Below are 22,550 nucleotides of genomic sequence, written 5' to 3'. Positions count from 1 at the left end.
ACAAACGTGACAAGCTAGATAGAAGAGCATCACCAGGCATTTTTATCGGCTATAGCACTGTCAGCAAGGCCTATAAAATTTTCCAGCCACAAACTGGAAATATTGTTGTTAGCAGGGATGTTCACTTTATGGAGGATGAAGAGTGGAACTGGGACAATGCAGAAAAGAAGGGTCAGACCATGACAGAGTTGAAACTCAAGTTTCTTGGTTCTAATACTGAAGAAGAAGTAGAGTGGCAAAATGAAACAATGGATGAAGTCCCTGTGAGAGGAACTAGGTTGCTTTCTGACATTCATGAAAGGTGTAACATTGCTGTGTGTGAACCTGCAGATTATGAAGAAGCAAAAAAGGATCAAAGGTGGACAGCTGCAATGAAGGAGGAGTTGTTCATGATAGAGAAAAACAATACGTGGATTCTAGTGGAAAGACCACAAGATAGAAGGGTGATTGGAGTCAAGTGGGTGTACAGAACTAAGCTAAATGCTGATGGTTCTATGAACAAACACAAGGCAAGACTCGTGGTGAAAGGCTATGCTCAAGTTTTTGGCGTGGACTACTCGGATACCTTTGCACCAGTTGCTCGTCTAGACACCATAAGGCTTTTGCTTGCTGTAGCTGCTCAAATGAATTGGAGAGTATATCAACTTGATGTAAAATCAGCATTTTTAAACGGCGTAGTGCAAGAAGAAATTTACGTTGAACAGCCCGAAGGTTTTGTGAAGAAAGGAGAAGAGGACAAGGTGTTCCTGCTCAAGAAGGCTCTTTATGGGTTAAAACAAGCTCCAAGAGCTTGGTATAGCAGGATAGATGACCATTTGCTGAGTCTTGGTTTTAAAAAAAGCTTGTCTGAGGCCACTCTTTATGTCAAAAATCAAAGCAATGGTGTTCTGATAGTTTCTCTTTATGTTGATGATCTTTTACTGACAGGAAATGATACATGGCTGGTTGATGAGTTCAAACAAGAAATGATGAAAGTTTTTGAAATGACAGATCTCGGCTTAATGACCTTTTTTCTTGGAATGGAAATTAAGCAGGCTGAACATGAAGTCTTCATATGCCAGAAGAAGTATGCCAAGGAGATTTTGAATAAGTTTAAGCTTGAAGAATGCAAGGTAGTAAGCACTCCTATGAATCAAAAGGAGAAGCTATGCAAGGAAGATGGTGCCGATAAAGTTGATGATGGACACTTTAGAAGTTTAATTGGTTGCTTGATGTATCTTACAGCAACACGGCCTGACATTTTAAATGCTGTAAGTATTCTGTCCAGATTTATGCACTGTGCAAGTGAATTGCATCTCAAGGCTGCCAAAAGAGTGATTCGATATATCAAAGGCACAAGTGATTTTGGTATTAAATTCACAAGAAGCAAGGAGTTCAAGCTGGTTGGTTTCTCTGACAGTGACTGGGGAGGTTCCATTGATGATATGAGAAGTACTTCAGGCTATTGTTTTACTCTTGGATCTAGTGTTTTCTCATGGAGCTCAAAAAAGCAAGAAACTGTGGCGCAATCCACTGCTGAAGCAGAATTTGTTGCTGCAACAGCTGCTGTTAATCAAGCTTTGTGGCTAAGGAAGATTTTAATGGATCTCAATCTGGAGCAGAAAGACAGTACTAAAATTTTTGTTGACAACCAAGCTGCCATTGCTATTTCCCATAATCCTGTGTTTCATGGGAAAACTAAGCATTTTAACATCAAGTTATTTTTCTTAAGAGAAGTGCAGAAAGAAAATTTTGTGACTCTGGTTTACTGCAAGTTTGAAGATCAGCTGGCAGATTTGTTTACAAAGCCACTTCCAATGAGCAGATTCGAATTTCTAAGGCAGAATGTTGGTGTTTGCAGCTCCTAAAGCAAGGAGGAGTGTTAGGAAAATGCTTCAGGACTGAAACATGTCCACCTGCAGTTTATGTGTTTTATTTTTAATTGTTGTCCTAGTCTTTAGGAAGTGGTCAGTTTGTGTTGCTGTAGTGGTCAGTTTATTGAATTCGTGTTACTGTTCATGGCTTGATTCTAGGCCAGTAAGAGCAGTTTGTTAAAGTCGTGTTACTGTTCATGACTTGATTCTAGGCCATTAAGTTATCTGTTTCAGCTTCTATATAAGTTTGCTAAAAAATAAAAAATATATAGTGTATGTATTCCGCATATCCTCTCAATTTGTTTCAGAACTCTGCTGCATAATTACATTATTCTTTCTCTATTCTTTTATCCTTAAAATCCAACAATGGGGTATAATTGCAATCTTTCTGGTGAATTCACTTGCAATATGGAGGCCGCCTTCGATTTCAACTGTTCTTTGTTTGTAAAGAAGTGTGGGATCCGTTTATTGTTCACTCAAGAGTTTGAACCAAGCTCCAATAGACTGGAAGCTTCAAATTTCTTTAAGGGTGAACCCAGCTCAAGGTAATTGATATGATTAAGTACTGCTCTCTATATATACTCTATTTTCAAGCTTATTATTTTCATTTGATCTCAATTACAATATATATATATGTATGTTCATGACTTATGATATCTTATTTTCATATCTGGTAAAATTCAAATCTGTAATTCATGAGTAATGCTATTATTACTGACTACCATGAGTTAACTTGTTATTCTGTTTTATTTGGCAACATTGATGTACATGCATATTTTTAAAAACCTTTATAACTAATTCAAGTACATTAGAATTAAATAAACTAAAAATGGGCAAAATATTGTAAACTACCCATAAGGTTTCCAGATTGATCAGTTGGATAACAACTTTCACACTTTTTATCATAGACTATGCTCAAATTTTGAGATTATATCATGGATACACCTTGCCTTAACTCCATTAAGTTGTCATTTATGGTAACTTTGGTCTTGGAAGAAAATTGTTTTGCAAACATAATGACAATTTTACAAGGTTAGCGCTGAGGGGTCTTTATGATAATTTTTTTAAACTTTAAGGGTCCATTTGATAATGCAAAGGGGTATCTATGTTATGTTTTCAAACTTTCAGGGTAGTCCATGATAAGAAGTGAAAAAGTTGTAATATTAATAATAAATTTGAAAACTTTGAGCAAAGTCTATTATAATCTTCTAAAAAATGTACAATCTATCAGTACTGCATTATTATTGTAATTTGTAAATATATATTTTTTAAATATTTTAAAAAAATTCTGCAGTCTATTGTAATGTGAAGTATTTCTTCAAGAATCTCTGGATATTTGATTGTGAAATGAATCTTTAATTGCAGTGAATTGTCTAAATTAGAACAAATGCATTACATTTATTAAAAAATCCCAACATAATGATATCTTTTTTTCTTTAAATTTAATAAAGTTCAATTGAAAGGTGTCATTATTGTTCCACTAATCTTCTCTTCTAAATTAGTTATATCGATATTTAAGTTTTCAGTAAGTTTTTGCAGAAAGATGACTAGCAAAATATACTGACTGGAGAGTGGATTTTCAATAATCATAGTTCTTTCGTCTGAAAATTTGACTGTAGGGAGAATTTAGAGTTGGGGAAAAGTATGGTGATGAGTACAGCAGTAGAGCAAGTTGTGAGCAATAACAGTGTAAATAGTCATAATAATAATGGAGTTGATGTTTGTGCTGGTGGTGTTGCTGAAGGGAGTTTTTTGCAGGAAAGTCATGCTCGTGGTGATGATGTTTACGCAAGAGGGAATAGGGGAACAGGTATGATGGGGAAAGTTGGAAATGCTTTTGTGCAAGGCATTGGTGATGTCCTTCCTCCGATGTATCCCCAGTCATTTGCATTTGATCCGAGGATTGGTGCACCTATAGGGTGGATGGGCAATCACATGGGCTCTCTTGGTGCTTTAACACCTCCATTTTCTGGGGTTTTACCCAAATGTACTGTCATTGATGAAGAGGAAGCATGCTCTAATAAGAGATTAAAATCTTCAAATTTCAGTAAAGGAGAATCCAGCTCCAGGTAATTAAATAAGATATATACCTTCTCTACTGCATATAATTTAGTAATGTGCTTTCCATCTTTACAATATTTTCTTTTCTTTTTTTTTCATGCTTATGACTTATATATGAGATGGTTTCATCTTATCTCAAATATCATTTATACATGTTCATATGACTTAGGAAATCTGTGCTTCATATTAAGTAAGATGCAAACTTTTAATTCATGATTAATGTTGTTATTAGTGACTACCATGATTAATGTAGTATCTATATATACGTGCATGCTTTATTTTAAAAGATCTTTTAAACTACTTTATAACTAATTCAAGACCCAATGTCTTGTATGTGCAGTATATATATATTTTTTAACTCTTTCTGGATAATTGGTTTTTAGATTAAATCTTTAATTGTTGTAATCAGAATAAATGTAGTGCATTTATTATATACTCCCAATGTTATGATTTATTATTTTTTATTAGAATTTAATGAAGTTCAGTTGAAAAGTAACATTATTTTCCATTAATCTTTTGTTTCTAAATTAAAAATCTCAAATTTTAAGCTTTTATGTAAATTTTTCAAAAAGATAACCACCCAAGTATACACCTCAAAAAATGTTTAGTATGGGGAGAACTTTAGAATCAACGGAAGGATATGAGAACAAAGTAATCCTGTGAGGCATAAATATATAATTGAGTCATATATTTTTCTTTAATAACCTAAAATATTATTTATTTATGATCAACTAAATATGTTTTGATCTACTTGTAATTGGCTGTAAAATTATCTTATATCTAGGTGTTTAGCCAAGAAAAATTTCCAGGCTCGGCTGCTGTGAAACTTTTTTGTTGAAGATATGTTGTACATAAATACTTTTTTTAAACCTTCATGGTCAGAAAAATTTCAATTATGAGAATATATTTTTTGATCCGTGTCTCTCAATTGGGCATGTTTAAAAAAAATTACTAAAACTATCACAACAAAGAAATGAATAGGCATGTAATGCAAATATAACAAAATGTTACTACAATTGTCTCTCAAGAGAGAAAAAATCATTTATTACCTAATATATATGAATATATTTTCACCAAATTTTTTTTATACTGGTCATAGTATTAATGTGAATGTCAATTTATATTAGCAATTTGTCATTTATAATAGCCAAATTCTCTAATAATATTTTATAGCATCAAAATCCAAGCCATTTTGATTGGACCTAACTGAACTGTAAGTTTGGAGAAGCCTCAAAAGTTTATCATGGGTGTTAGTATAATTGATTTCTTACTTTTTTGACATTAATTATCAAAAACCTTTTCATTATTATTTGTATTTTAATCTTTTAGTAGTTAGTAAAACAAGTACCCATTAACTCTAACTTATCTTCTACAATAAGTTAAAATATGGAATGGAGGAGATTAAAATGATAACACAAAAGTAATGAAGTAGCAAAATGAATGATATTCTTATTTGTGATTTTTTCAATATTCTTCTGAAAATATATAGAATGATTAGAGTAAATAGGATATTGGTTGCAAGATGTCAATGCTTGATAATGTTCATGTTGGAGTTGAGGATCCTGTTATATGTATTATTTTAGGTGGGATCTTTCAAGTTGATTAAACTTTTGCTGCAATGTCATTTAAATGAAATTCTGAGTTAAAATCAACAAAGTATACAAGTGTATAACAATCTATATAGTATGTTTTTTACCTTACAAAAATTCTTTTCTTCAAGAAGTTAGCCTGGCCTAGCCTCTGAAATCCTCTGCCCATGCCTATATTGAATGAAAAAGGTTTACCTTTCCCTAAAATATTAATTGTTTGATCATGATTTTAATATGCCTTTGATGTTTACTTGCTAGATCACATCCCTATACTAGCTTGGATTTGGGTGCATTTCCTCAAGATTTTGTCAAATCACACCCCTTTAATCCTTTGGGTTTGGATCAATTCCCTCAAGATAAGATCGCCAGATCACCTTTTATTAATATTTTTGATTCGGATGAAGACAATGATGGATCTCTTGTCAAATCACAGTCTTTTACTCCTTTGGATTTTAATGAATTCCCTCGAGATTCTGTCTGATCATCTATTGTTATTAGTTCTGATTCTGATGAAGACAATGATGGGTAGAACATAGTCAAAGTGATTGCCTTAATGATGATGATGATGAGCTTGAATACATGTGGGAGCCTTCTAAGTTGAGTTGAACCAAAATTTTATTCTGATTTAGTGCACTTGTGATGCAGTCAAGGCTTTTGCAGGGTTCCCTTATCAATCTAATGTTCTTGCCTTTCGAGTTTGCACAGAAGATGAATGTATTAACAACGGAAATCACAATGGTGGACTGCATCAGCATTGGTACGGGAGCACAGGCAAGTGAAATAATTTACTTTTACTTTTAAGTTTTCTGTAGAAGTACAACTTTATTTGCCTCCTTCTAAGAGAGTTCCATCTATGGTACCTTTGTTGTTGCTCATCTATATTTGTGAAGTGTTTGTTTTTTACCTTATTTGTTTTTCAGCTTATTTATGTCAATTTGATGTTGTTGCATACCTGACCTTGTGGAGTTGTCTTCTGCAGGAGCTGGGTCTTTCTGGAGATGAAGTCAACTGTTGAACGCCTGTCACGTGTATTGTATTTATGTAAAAGGACTGTGTATTGCTAATTTGTGGAATGAATGTAATTGACAGAATTATATGAAACAATGGATTGTAATCAACGGAATTATATGAATAAATGTAATTACTGCTTTATTGGATGAAATAGTGCGTATTACAATGGCTTATTGAAATAAATCAAACCAAGAAAACCAATACAATCCACACTGGAGAGGCAGTGAACCAATGACCTAGGCTAAGCCCCCAAACCAGACCCTAACCAATTATATTTTTCCTAGATGCCTCATTCTCACAGTTTCCTTCTCCTTTTAATGCACAGCTCCATCCCTGAAGATCTGTCTCCTTCCTGATTGTATGCTCCTCTTGATTTCTTTCCTTGCCTGTGTGATCTACTCCTATGTTTATGGTCATGTGATCTGTTGCTTCCTTGTTTATGTGTTTGCTCAGCTGTACTTCCAAGTTTGTGTGATGGTTATCCAGAGTTGTTAAGTTTGTATGATGATTATCCAGAATTGCCTTCTGAATTGTAGCTGCTGGTGTTGCAATTCCCCTTTTGCCCTTCCTCTTATAAGTATTGATTATCAGGATTCTATCAGATGTTACATGGGCAGATATGTGGACTGTAGCAGAACTAGTATAGAAGAGACACTGAGTGGGGCTTTTGGAAACACCCTTCAATGGCTGAAGTTGGGGAGTTAAAGGCTACAAACTTTAGTTTTGAACCCACCCAGTATCTCGTATTTTTAAATAAATATGGCAACTGACTTCCTCAAATCACTGTTTTGCCCTGATGTGGTATCAGTTGGGCTGGATGAATGAGACCCTTTGCTTCTGGGAAATTCTCATATCTTGACAACCATCTATCTGAAAGGACTACTAAAGGTGGCAACCAATGGAAAAGTCAGTTTGTTACAGGCTTTTCTTCTTCTCCATGCATTACTTATTGTACAGAAATCTAGTCTGCAGCTTTCTTTTTTTTTGGGTTGTTGTCTAGGCTAGTATATATTTAATTTGGGTGTGACCATCAGTAAACATGAAAATAGAAAAAGCAATCACAGGGAGACTGTACTCGATAGAATAATTTGTTATAGTGTATTCATTATGCACAACATTTGCTTAACTTAGGTTTCAACTTTTGATTCCTTATACATATTACTCTCATCGGCATCTAACAGGAATAAAAGGCTGTAGAACTCTGCTTTTCACAGGGCTAATTTTAGTGAGTACATGTTTATGGTTACTGCTGAAATTTGCCCGAGGGAAAAGGGAGAGGAAACATCTAATCAGATAAGAACTGATATATCCAGCTTAGTAAAATTTGCAGTTTTCATTAGTTTCTTTAATGGAGTTCTTGTTATCAGTATTCCTCAAAGTATTCCTGACATAATGTCGTTAACCCTCCATGACAAAATGAAAAAAGGGGTAATTGTTGGAAATTGAGTAAGGAGAAAATTCTGGAAAATTGTTGATGTATTCTGTTTTTTCATTTTGGAGATGACTGGCCTCTCAAAATCCAAATTTAGTGATTTAGTTTCTTCAATTTCTGCCCTACTTTCAATTTAAATTTGCTTCTAGATTGTTGTAATGATTGGAGTATTGCTGCTGAGTAATGCAATTATTGAATGAAATTACGTTGTCCTTGACTGTCCACTTCTCTTTCATTTTCATTGTTTGACGATTTGTCGATTGTGTTTTTAAATTGAGATGGAGCTTGCTTGCGTTAGAGTTTGGTTTCTTTTGTGGTGAATTGATACAGACCTGGAGCAAAGCAACAACACAATCTGGCAGCTCAACTCAGTTCAACCAGTCACCCAACTACAAAATCACTCCACTGCAATCAACCAGAAGATAGAAAATAGAGAAAGTAATGCACGTTGTATCACTAAATGTTTGTAACCCAGATAATGAAAATAGACAAGTTTTGTATTGAGCAGTTTTTTCTGAAATGAAATACAAACTAGTTTTGGAATTCTACTTTCACTTGTTTTACATGGATCACTAAAACAACTGAAATAACAAAAGACAGCCACATAAACAAAATGAACATCAAGCCAAGTTTTTCCAGCATATGAGAGGTTGGGTCTCTCCCATTTTTCCTTTTCCTTTCAAAATCTTCTCTGCCTCTTTTCTCCTTACCTCCAGGCCTATATCATTCTCTCTTCCCATATAACTGCCTTGCCAATCCTACGTTGCCAGCTCATCAGCCAAGCATATACGGATGGTCTCTTGACTCTGTTGTATTGCTATAGTGTCTCCTTCGTACGCATGCTGGTCTGTTTCTCCTTCTCTAGTTTGTTGCTTGCCATTTGTTCCTCCAATTCTGTTGGCAGGTGTCACTCCTTATGCTCCCTCGCTTCTCTTTCTTATATAAACTTTAGTCCTAACATTGCCCCACCCATCTAGAGGTACCTTGTCCTAAAGATGCAGGTGAGGGAAGAGTCTTTTACTGTTTTCAGATAGCTCCCAAGAGCACTCAAAATCTAGTAATTGCTTCCATTGAATCAATAGTTCAAGATCTCCATAAGTGGAATACCTAAAATCTTTCACTGATTCAAGCTGCACTCTTAGTTCTTCATCTTTGATTAAACCTTCGGGCAGTGGTCGGCTTCTTGCTGTTGTACCAATATGTCTTTTAAGTTGTGACACGTGAAACATTGGATGAATTCTTGACGATTCAAGCAGCTTCAGCCTATAGGCAACTTGTTGGTTTTTTGAACCAAAAAGTCACTCAAAATATTTGATGAAAGCTGAACTGATAATTTCTTCATTGATAACCCTTCAATTTATACAAGAAAATTCAATAACTAAATCAAGAAAGATTCCTACAAATAAGCAAAAATAAAATAATATCCAAACTAAAATTCCAAAAAAAAACTTGAAATATTCAAACACAACTTAAATCAGTTGTGATTTTTATTGTTATGATTTGCTAAATCTGTCAACAAAAGATGTATCAAATCCTTCACTCTTCCTTGCCTCTTTTGCTGCAAACTCCAATCTTCCTCCGAAGTTCTTCAAACCTAGTCTTTGACAAAGCCTTAGTCATAATATCAGCAAGTTGCACATTAGTTCCGCAATGCACCAAAGCAATTTCCTTGTTTTTTTGAACATCTCTAATAAAGTAAAATTTAATTTTAAAATGTTTCGTTTTGCCATGAAACACAGGATTATTAGAGATAGCTATAGCAGCTTAATTATCAACAAAAATCTTTGTGGCTTCTTCTTGCACATGTTTCAAATCTGATAGCAATTTCCTCAACCATAAAACTTGATTCATAACTGCTGTGGCAACAACATATTCAACCTCTACTATGGATTGAGCTACAATGTCTTTCTTCTTAGAACTCCAAGAAAAACATCTGGAACCAAAGCTAAACACATAGCCTAAAGTACTTCTCATATCATCACAAGATCCTGCCCAATCGCTATCAGCATACCCATGAAAATTCAGATTTTCTGACTTCTCAAACATGATACCAAAATCAGTAGTGCCTTTGATATATCTAAGCACTCTTTTGGCAACTTTAAAATGTACCTCAGTTGCACAATGCATAAATCTGGATAGCAAACTAACAACAAACATAATGTCAGGCCTTGTTGCAGTAAGATACATTAGACAACCCATAAGGCTCCTGTATAAACTTTCATCAACTTTTTCAGCTCTATCATCTTTTCTTAACTTCTCATTCTGCATTAGCGGTATGCTTATGGACCTACAATTCTCCATGTTGAATTTCCTAAGTACCTCTTTTGCATATTTTTGTTGGCTAATGAAAATACCTTGTTGTGATTGTTGGATTTCTATGCCAAGAAAATATGACATCTCTCCCAAGTCTGTCATCTAAAAAACTTTCATCATCTGAGCTTTAAATTGTTGTATTAGTTCTTCATTGTTTCTTGTCACAAGAAGATCATCAACATACAAAGAGATAATAATTACATTGTCATTAACACCTTTCACATACAAAGTTGATTCACTTAGACATTTTGTGAAACCATTCTTTAATAAGTGATCATTAATCCTACTATACCAGGCTCTCGGAGCCTGTTTGAGACCGTACAAGGCTTTTTTTAGCAAATACACCTTATCTCCATTTTCTTTCACTACAAAACCTTCAGACTGCTCGACAAAGATCTCCTCCTCCAAATAGCCATTTAAAAATGTTGACTTGACATCAAGTTGATAAATTTTCCACTCCAATTAAGCTGCAAGTGCCAAAAGCATTCTGATTATGTCAACTCTTGCGACTAGAGCAAAAGCCTCTGAGAAATCCACTTCAAATTGTTGGGCATACCCTTTAACCACCAGTCTTGCCTTGTGCTTGTTGATTGAACCGTTAGCATTCAGCTTTGTTCTAAACACCCACTTTACTCCAATAGGTTTCTTATGGCTTGGCCTATCTACCAATACCCAGGTCTGATATTTCTCTATCATTCTTAGCTCTTCCTTCATTGTCGCAATCCATTTTGAATCTTTTATAACATTAGCATAACCTACGGGCTCAAGTATAGCAACATTACAATTCTGATAAATGTCAAAAAGTAATCTAGTACCTCTAATAGGAACATCATCAATAGAGTCATCAAATTCTTCAATCTGACTTTCAATAAGAGCAATATCCTTGATTTCTTCATACTTCACCTCTGATTTATCCTAATTCCATACTACAAACTCATCAAACTTGACATCCCTGTTGATAATAACTTTTTTGGTTAAAGGTTGATAGACCCGAAATCCTTTAGTGTTGTTGTTGTATCCTATCAGAATCCCAATATGAGTCTTTTGATCCAGTTTGTCTCTTTTCACATTTGGGACATGTGTATAACATATGCTGCCAAATATTTTCAAATTTTGTATCGACGGCTTGTAACCATTCCAGGCTTTAAATGGCGTTTTGTTTTTTAACTTCTTCATTGGCAATCTGTTGAGCAAATAAACTAAAGTGTTAACTAGCTCTGCCAAAACTTCTCGGGAAGTTTTTTCTCAAGCAAAAGACATCTAGCCATGTTCATCATTGTTCTATTTTTTCTTTCACTCACTCCATTTTGTTGTAGAGTGTAAGTTGCCGTCAACTGATGCTCAATACTTGCACCTTCACAAAACTTGTTAAATTTATCAGAAGTATACTCAATCCCATTATTTGATCTGATTACCTTTAATCTATGCCTACTTTGATTCTCAATCCAATTTTTAAATTTCCAAAAAACATTAGCTATTTTAGATTTTTGTTTCAAAAAATAAATCTAACATATCCTACTAAAATCATCAATAAATGTTATGTAGTACTTACTACCATTCAAGAACCGTGTTTTCATTGGATCACACAAATTTGTGTGTATCAGCTGTAGCTTCTCAGTTCCTTTCCATGTCTTGTTCTACGGAAACGACGATCTGGATTGCTTCCCTAGTTGACAAATTTTGCAAGCTCTAACTTTCTGTTCAATAGTGGGCAAATTTTGCACAAGTTCATTACTATGCATGTATTTAAGTATAGAGTAATGAAAATGTCCCATCCTCTTATGCCAAAGCTCGGACTGATCCAAGGAGTTAGGATATACGCATGAATTAGCTTACATCAAATCCAACAAAAAATTTTTTTCTTCATCTTCATTGAAAACAAGTCATTCCCAGTAGGATCATAAATCACACAAGTTTTATTTTTAAAAATCACAAAATAATTCTTTTCAAGCAGTTGTCCCACGCTCAAACGATTTTGACCAATTTCAGGTACAAACAACACATCTGATATTAGTTTTATACCTGAAGCACATTCAATGGCCACTATTCCTTTACCTTTGACTACAATGTAATCTCTATTTCCAATTCTTACTTTAGAAATATAAGTTCGATCAAGCTCCTTGAACATGCTCTCATTATAAGTCATATTATGAGTGCAACCACTATCAACAAGCTACGCACCATTGGTTCTACTATTGACGAAACAAGTTGCCACGAATAACTATTCCTTTTGTTTTTGATTAGCGACTTGTGCTTGTTATCTTCCTTATTGTTTGTTCTTGCAAACCTTTTCCATATAACCCAACTGATTACATGACCTGCATTGAATATCAGGTCTGAACCAACAATATTTTTGGATGTGCAAAGTCTTCTTGCAGTGTGGACATGGTAGGTATTTGCCTTTTTTTCCTCCATCTTTGTTGTTTTCACCTTCTTTCTTATTCTTCTTGTTCCAATTTTACTTGCCTTTACTTGCTACATGAGCTTGATCTTTGTTTATGGCTTGAAAAGCTCTTTCTGTCATTTTTTCTGTTTTGATAGCCCTTCTTTGTTCTTATGCTTGCAAAGAATTGATTAGCTTAGTCAAAGTAATCTGAGTAAGATCTCTTGAATCTTCAAGAGATGATATCTTGGCTTTAAACCTTTTTGGCAAACTTACTAACACCTTTTCCATAATTCTTCTATTAGGTAATTCTTCATTAATAAACTTGATCTTGTTGACTATAGCCAAGAGTCTATTTGAATACTCTTTTACGTTTTCTTTTTTTTTCATTCTCAGAAGCTCAAATTCCCTCATGAGATTTAGAACTTGCATCTGTCTTGTCCTATCATTCCCTTGAAAAGGTTCCTTGAGAGTATCCCAGGCTTGTTTTGTAGTCTCACAAGCCATGATACTTGTGAAAACTTTATCAGATACAACTGAATGAATGTAGGTCTTGGCCTTCGATCTTTTCTTCAATTCACTTCATTGATTTCTTATAGCATCCAAAGTTAGATCTTCAAGCAATGGTTGAATACGGTCATCTTCAATCACGTCCCAAAGTTCACAGGCTTCCAAATATGACTTCATCTTTACTGCCCATACTAGTAATTCACACCAGAGAAGACAAGTGGTACAGACATGAAATTATTTCTTGTAATTACTGATAACTTGAAGGCTTGGTGCTTCATTTTTTTTTTTGGTAAAGGGTTCCTCACAGATTCACTCTCAACACAGGTCCCTTAAGAACAAAGAAGCTCTGATACCATTTGTTGGTTTTTTGAACAAAAAAATCACTCAAAATATTTGATGAAAGTTGAACTGATAATTTCTTCATTGATAACCCTTCAATTTATACAAGAAAATTCAATAACTAAATCAAGAAAGATTCTTACAAATCAGCAAAAATAAAATAATATCCAAACTAAAATTCAAAAAAAAAAAACTTGAAACATTCAAACACAACTTAAATCAGTTGTGATTTTTATTATTATGATTTGCTGAATCTGTCAGCAAAAGATGCATCAAATCCTTCATAACTTGACTTATCTTTTCCTCAACCTCAAATGGACCATAAAACTGGGGACTTAGCTTTTTGCTCCGACATGATGCCAATAGACGAAAATAGTACAATTGGAGCTTAAGAAAAACCTAATCACCTATATTAAAAATGACCTCCCTGCAATGTTTATCCGTTGTTTTCTTCATGCATTCTAGAGCTTTATGCAGGTTACTTTTAAGTTCATCCAACACCAAGTTTCTTACCCTGATCAGTATGTTCACTTCCTCTATTCTTGCATCCTTTTCAACCCACCAAAAAATTAAGGGAGGGTCTCTCTTATAGATTATTTTAAATGGTTTCATCCTTGATGAGCGATAGAATGATGTGTTATATCAATATTCTACCCAAATCAACCACCTTAGCTATTATTTCGGTTGCCCGCTACAAAAATATTAGAGATACGTTTTGATGTTTCTATTGACAACTTTTGTTTGGCCATCCGTTTTTGGATGGTATGCCAAACTAAACTTAAGGGAAGTATCAACTACCTTAAACAATTCCTTACAAAAACCACTCATAAAAACCCTATCCCTATTTGTCATAATGGACTGTGGAAACCTATAAAGGCGAACAACTTCTTTAATAAAAATTACAACCACTTCTTTAGCAGTGAATGGATGTCGTAAGGTCATGAAGTGTCCATACTTTGAAAGTTTGTCAACCACCACAAGTATTGTATCAATTCTTTTTACTTCGATAACCCCAAAATGAAATCCGTCCATAATTTTTCCCATATTTTATTTGGAACAGGTAGAGGCTACAGCAGCCCCTCTAGAGTGGTTGTCTCGTACTTTATTCGTTGACATATATCAATCTGCCACAAAATTTTTTATATCGCCTTTCATCCCTTCCTAATACAAAGTTGCAACCACCATTTTGTAAGTCATATAAAAACCAAAATGATCCTCATAAGTGGAAGAATGAAATTCGACAATAAGGGATGTAATAAACCTGGGTTTTTTTATATCACCAACCTCCTTTTATAAAGCAATGTGCTTCCTTTTAGTGAGTACTCCTTATGAGCTAGGGGATTGCATCTTAGCTCTTTAATTAATTTTTGTAGTTTCTCATTTTCAACTTTTTGCTAGATTCCCTCACCTCCTAATATTTGTGCCATTGAATAAGTTTGAAGTTCCTCCAGAAATTTTGGGCTATGCAATAACTTGTCTAGAACCTTATTTTGACATCTTGGGCAATAAACGATCTCAAAATTGAACCTCAACACCTTTACAAGCCACCTTTATTGATCATGGCTTAACACCTTCTGTTCCGATAAAAATTTCAAGATTTTTTGATCTGTTTGAACCTTGAAATGTCTTCTTAGCAAATAGTGGCATCATTTCTAACATACAAGCACAATTGCTATTAACTTTTTCTCGTATATAAATTTTCTTTGGCTTCAAGGAGCACATGTCTTGCTTAAAAACGTCAATGGTCTCTTCTTCTGCATCAAGACTACCCCTAAACCAATTACAAACTCTTTAGTGAAATTTGGTATAATTAGAACCAAGACTATCACCATGACACTTTTAATGCTTTAAAGGCCCTTTGTGAATCCTCTCCCCAACAAAAAGTATTTTTCTTGAGCAAATTGGTTAGTGGCTGAGTTATTTTTTTGTATCCCTTGATGAATTTAAGACACTATCCGGTTAACCCCAAAAATCCCCTAAGGTCTCTTATATCTCTCAATTTGGGCTAGGTTTTCATGTCTCTTATTTTCTTAAGATCTTCTTTTGACATGATGTGGCCTAAGTATTCGATCATGTCTTGCCTGAAAGAGCACTAATTTTAGTTAACTACAAGCTAATAGTCTCAGAGCAAGTTTAATACTACTCGAAAATGCCACAAATGATTCTTGAATCCTTTACTATAAACTAATGTTGTTGAAGAACACAAACATGTACTTTCACAAGTAAGGGTGAAAGATTGTGTTCATTAGATTCTAGAGCATGGTAGCACGTTGCTTAGTCTAAAAGACATTACAAGGAACTCATAATGTCCTTCATGTGTCTAAAAAGCAATTTTTTCCATATCTTTCTCTTTCACTTGAATTTGATGATATCCAGATTTAAGGTCCAATTTACTGAATATTATTGCCCCCACTAACTTGTCCAATAATTTATTAATGGTTGGCATGGGAAACTTGTTTGGAACCGTCACTTGGTTTAATGTTTGGTAATTGACATAGAATCTCCATCCACTGTCTTGTTTTCTCGTTAAAATAACATGACTTGCACAAGGGCTTACATTGGGTTATATTTTCCTGCTGCCATCATCTCTTGTACAATTCTCTCAATTTCATTTTTTTTTGTAGTACTAGTACCTGTACTGGCATAAATTTGGGGGCTGAGCTTCACTCCTTAAAGTGATAACATGATCCTAGTATCTTTTTGGGGAAAGGTCATTCGGTTCTCCAAGTAATTAATTCTCCAAACTCAATTAACATTTCCACTACTTTAAGTGGGTTTTCCCTTCTTTTGGATCATTTTCCTCTGTCATCTAATCTATCCATACCCAATTTCCTTCCTGTCCCTTACTAGCTAATTTCACCAATGCTTTGAGAGATGTATCCAACATAGTTAAAGACATATCTCCCTTTAATTCTATATGTTTCCCCTCCCAATTAAATTACACTGTTTATTCCTTCCAGTTAGTCTTGACCGCGCCTAACCAGTGTAACCAATCAATTCCCAATACTGTATTCACCCTTTTAAGACAGAAATGAAGACAATCTTATATTATAGTACCCCTGCAACAATAAGGTAATACCTTTACACTTCCCCACTTAGTTAACCTTTCTATCATCTCCCAATACCTCAACAAATTGTGTAGCTCTAACTAGAATTTTCATATATTCCACCAATTTCTCAAAGAGGAAATTATGCATAGCCCCACTGTCAGTTAGCACTATTATTTTCCTCCTTATTAGCTCTTCGATCATCTTCATGCTCTCCGAGAACCCAACACCCATTGTTGAACTCACATTCAAACTCACTGTCATCTCTTTAGCTTTAGCTTTTATTTCTTCCTCTACCATTTCAGTCTCTTCCTTTTGCTCTTTATCAAAGTTTCATATTCACCTTATATCTTGACCTACCTATAAATTGAATATGTGTGTGTGTATACAAATTGACCTGTTAACTTGTTGGCCTCATCGTCACCCTGCTGCTTTACGATTCTACTTACAAAATCACAAAGGAACATAGTGAGTAAAACATACTCAGTAAATAAGTAAGCACATAGCAACATAATTAATAATAATTTCGAGGTTTCCATATTTAGTCATGTTGTGGTGTTTCTAATGTGTCTTCAACATCCTAGATGCTCATTTGAGTATCTCAACACCTTATGCCCAATTACAATAACAATGTCATCCTCGATTACTCATATCGAATGATGTATATCGGTTTCCCAAATGCCTAGTGAAAGCACGTGACATCACCGATGTCATTTATATGGTGTACTCTATATACATATTGAGCAGGCTTAGGGCTAAGGTCACATAGACTAGCTTTAATGTTTTCACTACCACGTTGCATATAGCTCGTGGCATAATCACGTTGTACATAGCTTGCTGATAAATCAGACTGCACATAGGTTAATGATAGGTCACATTGCTTGTAATGCAGTGACAAGTCCACGTTGCACTAAGCTTGGTGGTGAGAATAGGGAATACATCATTTTGGTTTTCGACTTAGAATGGCTTTGATCTGGCTTCGTACTGTCGTCCACATAAGGCACACTTGCGTTCATTTTCATTCCATACAACTTTCATTAGGGCCTTATTTATTCATCCCTTATATGGGTAAATAGTCATTTCTATTATTATACACAAGCATTGCTAACCTTCTAAACCTTCTTTTCCATTTTTCCCAGTTATATACAAGAGTGTGTGCTTCATATATGGATGTGTACAAATCCAACCTATATGGCTGCACAATTAGTTAACATGGGCATGCAATCTAAGGTGGCATACACGCATGGGCATACTTAGTTAAAAAGGATCGAAACAAACCTACCTTAAAATTTTGAAAAAGAAAATCAAATAATTTATTAAACAATATTACTTTCATCTTATATTTAATGTCTGATATAGTTTGTGTCTACCCTCAAATTTTGAAAAAAAAAATCATATATTTTATTAAACAATATTACTTTTATTTTATATTTAATGTATAATATAATTTAAACTGCGAGTCCAGAGCCCCTAAAATTCTTAATTAACTCTGTACTTTCAAATTTCTAATCTTGTTTACTAAAACCTATTTTCAAATTGAAAAGTGTTGGACCCTTCTTCTTTTATTGTACTATTTCATAAACACCATTTTCTTTGTAAAATTTATACATTGAATTCATAAATTAGTCAATGAGTTGTGCATTTTTTTTAAATGTCTTTATTTATTTATTTTTTCATTAAATATCATACATATATCTAGATTCTGACTATCTAATTTGTATAAATTATTAGCAGTTGTATCTCATAATTGATTATTTTATTATCTTTTAAAATTACCCAAATTATATTCAAAATAAAAATTAGGATTTTAGATACATATTTTCATATAAAAATACCCTGTGAAATTTTGTCAAAATGTCTAAATTATATTCAAAATAAGAATTAAGATTTTGGATATAAATAAAACTATGCATACTCGCTTCAAGTGCCCAAATGGTTCCATACTTAATATGTGTCATTATGTGATTGAGTAATTTTGAATTAAAAATAAAGTAACTCGCAATCACGTGATAACACATATAAGTGTGTACCCATTTGTATATTCAAAATGAATACGCATAGTATTGCTATTTTGGAAATATCGAAACATCTAAGTTTTTATACAATTCACAATAAAGATACAATTAAACCCTTTTAAAATACAATAAAACTATGCATATACATTTTTTATTCATAATTTGGATACACACATAATATATTATCATATGATTGAATGATTTTGAATTAAAGATAGAATAACATTCAATCACATAATAACGCATAATTTGTATACCCAACCATGTATACACATAGCATTGCTCTTTAAAATATATCAAAGTTGAAAATCGTGTTAAAATGAAGATGTTCAAGTATACCATTTTAACTTACTTTTATATTTAAATAATCAATATTCAAATATTCATAACTTCAAGTATAACATTCTAACTTTGATTTAATTTAATCTTTTTTTTTTCTTTCTCTTCATACTAAAGAGGTTTTGTCATATAAAAAATTACATGTGTTATTGCATTTTTTGCTTTCATTTTCTTGATATTGAATTATTTCCTTTACACTAGATTAGGTGGTTTTTGAAAAATTTTCATTAGTTTATTGATAAACAATTACTAGAGTTGGACTTGAACTAAGTTGGTTAGAAGGAGTTTACCGATACTCGTGAGCTAGATGAATGGTTAGATTTGTTTCAAACTTGGCTCATGATTTGATTGAAATTATGTTAATCAATTATCAAAATGACGCCAATTTTCTCATTATTGGGTAAAACAACATCATTTTGTCAATGAATTGTGAACTTAAGCCATGAATTTGAATCACAAATTCGAGCCATGAACTCAAGTCAAACTCCAACTGAAGTATTTCTTATTTAAACTCAATTTGGACTACTTTTAACTTTGACTGAACGAATTGAAGTCAAACTTAACTTAAAAAATACTTGGGCTTGATTCAATTTGTATCCACCCTTAACAATGACTGAGTCACGAAGGCCCCCTCTAAATAAAAATCTTGGGTCCACCACTACATATACAGTCATGTGTCTCATATCACATGGGCATGTATACATCCCTAAATTAACACACTTATGGCCTATTCTAACACAAGAACTATTTTTCCATAAATATACAGGGTCATGTATATATATATACACGAGCATGTATTATCAATCTGCAAAATTGCTACCTATGATTTCTTGCATTTTTCAATTACCAAACACGATTCCAAATTCACAGATCATACCAAAACACCCACTATCATACTTTATGCACCACAAAACCAAAATAAACCTTTTTCATACATGAATCATACACAAACCCACTCAATAGTTTATTGCAATTTCTTTATCACTAAGCATAAATTCCTTATTCCACTAATTACAAATCTATAAACCACTTAAGTATCATCACAACAAGAGTATACCAACTAATCATCACATAATGCAATTTCCAAAGTCACATGCCATGCATAAATTGATTTATCCAAAAACTTCAATTTGGCACCATAACATGACAACAATTGATCAACATATTTATGCATAATTAATCTCATCAAATTGTCCAAGAAGCTCCCACATATCAATCATTATACACAAACATCATGCCATAAGTCCATAATAACAAATCTATTCACAATTACAAAATTAATAAAGCATAAACCAACAGTAATCACCATCCTTACCACTTTTCCACTAAATATGCAAGACTTCACATGGCAAGAAACAATTCTCCAACAATCTTACGATCCTTAGCCTTCGACCTCTCAAAGTCTCTCCCGAAACTCTCTAATTTTTTTGAAAAAATGGTGAAGGTTGTCAGTCAAATGCATTTAGTTCCTTTTTATTTTCACTACAATTAGCAATACATAATCATGTAATGGCGTACACAGGCGTGCATGCCATTACACAATGATGGTGGTTTTCGAAATCACTATAAAACTTATCCTTATCTAATATTTAAATACGTTGACCATACACGGGTATGTACACCAATATACATAAATGTGTATGTCCCTAAACTTAGCCAAATTACACACATCGCATAGGAAAATGCCATTTTGCCTATGCCATCACATAAACAGACATGTGGCCTTCTTACAAGGTCGTGTAATCCCAAAATTACATATACTCAAAATAAACACATTCACATAGTAAAACACATAGTTACCCTTGAGCATACATGGGGGCGTTACAATACAACTCATATCTTATCTTAGCTTTCCATAATGTCAATTTAGTGTAATTTTGCACACAACTATGCCATTAGGGCTTTTCTTTCCTCCCTTCTCTTGATGAAATTACATTGCATCATATTAGCGCATTATTGCACACAACTATGTCATTAGAGATTTTTTTTACTGGACCATTCTCTCAATGATGATATACTTTATCAATCATGTCTCACCATGCATCATCTGATGAAAGGCATGCAATATTTATCTCATTCTCAAACACTTCATCTTATCTCATAAATTTATCAATTGGATTAGGCTACAAAGCTGTAGACACCCAACCATGTGAGGAAATAACTATTGGAGTTCCCTTTTCTATGCACACATTTCAACATGGACTACTCAACAATTACTTGAAGTACCAAAGACATGTGCATGAAGTATCTCACTAACCATGTGAGAAATAAACTAATGTAGTCACTCTTTTTATGCACATATATCAACATGGATTATCAGATAGAAAACTTAGATGTGTGTTCCCCCAAAAGGATGTGTTTATGAAGCATCTCATAGGTATTATCATGCAATTATCCTCATGCATTCACATTGGGCTAGTCAGCTAGAGATTACACAACAACTCATATCAAAGATCACTATAAAAAATAAAAATGGCATTAGCTAGAGAAATTTAATGAGTGAATAAATATCTTATCATTATAAGTACTATTTTCATAATTTTAGCAACCAATTATTTATAAATTTGTTAAAACTAAATAAATTTATGACTTTAACAAAAGAAAAATGGTTTTTAAAAGTCTATTTTTCATTGTTAAAAAGCTTTAATGATAGAAAAAATCCTATCATCGCTTGTTGTTATAGTTTCTCTCGTTAAAAGTATTAACAATAAGAATAAAAACATTTTTCCCCTTGTAAAAGTCTCATTTTGTAGTGGATCACTCAATATTGACACCTTGCACTAAAGACTATACAACAATGGCACAATTTTCATTTCTTATGCAAAAGATCACACTACAATGGTGTGCCTTGTGCCAAGGATCACATATTAGTGGCATGATGATTGTCTCATTCTTATGCCAAGATCACAAAGCAGTGAAATATATTCTCTCGCCCCAAGTCACAACAATGATTATTATCCTTCCTTATGATGCCAAAGATAACATAACATTAGACACTTTTATGCATTTGCGTCAAAGATCACATTGCAATGATTACTTGTGTAACCTATGCCCTGAATCATATAATTGATGGTTTGTTAACCGACTTCTCAATTGTTTCCATATAGTTTATGACCTATTAAATCTCATTCAATTATAATCCATTCATTTCGTATATTTTGTCTTAGAACACACAACTTAAGAGACACTTATTCTTATCAAACTGTCTTATTTCTTAACATAAGGCTTTACCGAAATGTGATTGAACATATTATGGAGTTTGATTTACTCTTTCTTGCTATTTTTGGATGGAAATGTTTCTACCTGTATTCTCACTGGATCTCTATCATGTATGTTTTAGACTTAAAGTGGCCTACTTATTGAGCATGATGGTTTACATTAATTTTTATAATTGCTCTTTTGAATAATTAATGATGACCATTATTTCTTTGTAACTCTATTTTGAAAGTCATTATGTTAAAATTTTGTAACTCTTTCTAAAAGTTAAATGACCATTATGTTTATTATTTTGTAACTTTCTCTAAGAGTTAATAGCCATTAGGTTTATTTTTTGTAACTTTCTTGAGTGTTAATGATAATTATTAAACTAATAGTTAATTAGTAGTTTGGAAAGCAACTGAGAGGCTGCAATTAATTCACATAGATTTGGCTGGACCTC

At 33.4% G+C, this 22,550-nt stretch overlaps 2 protein-coding genes across 3 annotated transcripts; one reads left to right on the top strand and one right to left on the bottom strand.

Moving 5' to 3' along the window:
- Window positions 1-1,720: 1,720 nt before the first annotated feature.
- Window positions 1,721-6,275, top strand: LOC123203051. Of its 2 annotated transcripts, XR_006499140.1 has the most exons (4): window positions 1,721-2,398; window positions 3,473-3,922; window positions 5,762-6,084; window positions 6,164-6,275. XR_006499140.1 is itself a non-coding variant. In XM_044619213.1 (3 exons), exons 1-3 carry the CDS (start codon window positions 2,220-2,222, stop codon window positions 5,982-5,984), a joined length of 852 nt encoding a protein of 283 aa, XP_044475148.1. In that variant the 5' UTR covers window positions 1,722-2,219; the 3' UTR covers window positions 5,985-6,269. The 2 variants fall into 2 exon arrangements, 1 of the variants encoding a protein (XP_044475148.1); XM_044619213.1 differs by having other exon boundaries at window positions 1,722-2,398; window positions 5,762-6,269.
- A 3,435-nt stretch (window positions 6,276-9,710) lies between these two features.
- On the bottom strand, window positions 9,711-10,247 carry LOC123203452 (secreted RxLR effector protein 161-like). Its single transcript, XM_044619806.1, has one exon. It carries the CDS (start codon window positions 10,245-10,247, stop codon window positions 9,711-9,713), a length of 537 nt encoding a protein of 178 aa, XP_044475741.1.
- Between the last annotated feature and the right edge of the window lie 12,303 nt (window positions 10,248-22,550).

The sequence above is a fragment of the Mangifera indica genome, chromosome 19, assembly GCF_011075055.1.
Source record: "Mangifera indica cultivar Alphonso chromosome 19, CATAS_Mindica_2.1, whole genome shotgun sequence".
NCBI lineage: Eukaryota > Viridiplantae > Streptophyta > Magnoliopsida > Sapindales > Anacardiaceae > Mangifera > Mangifera indica.
Note: the sequence above shows the minus strand (reverse complement) of the source record. Positions and strands in the feature narration are given on the sequence as shown.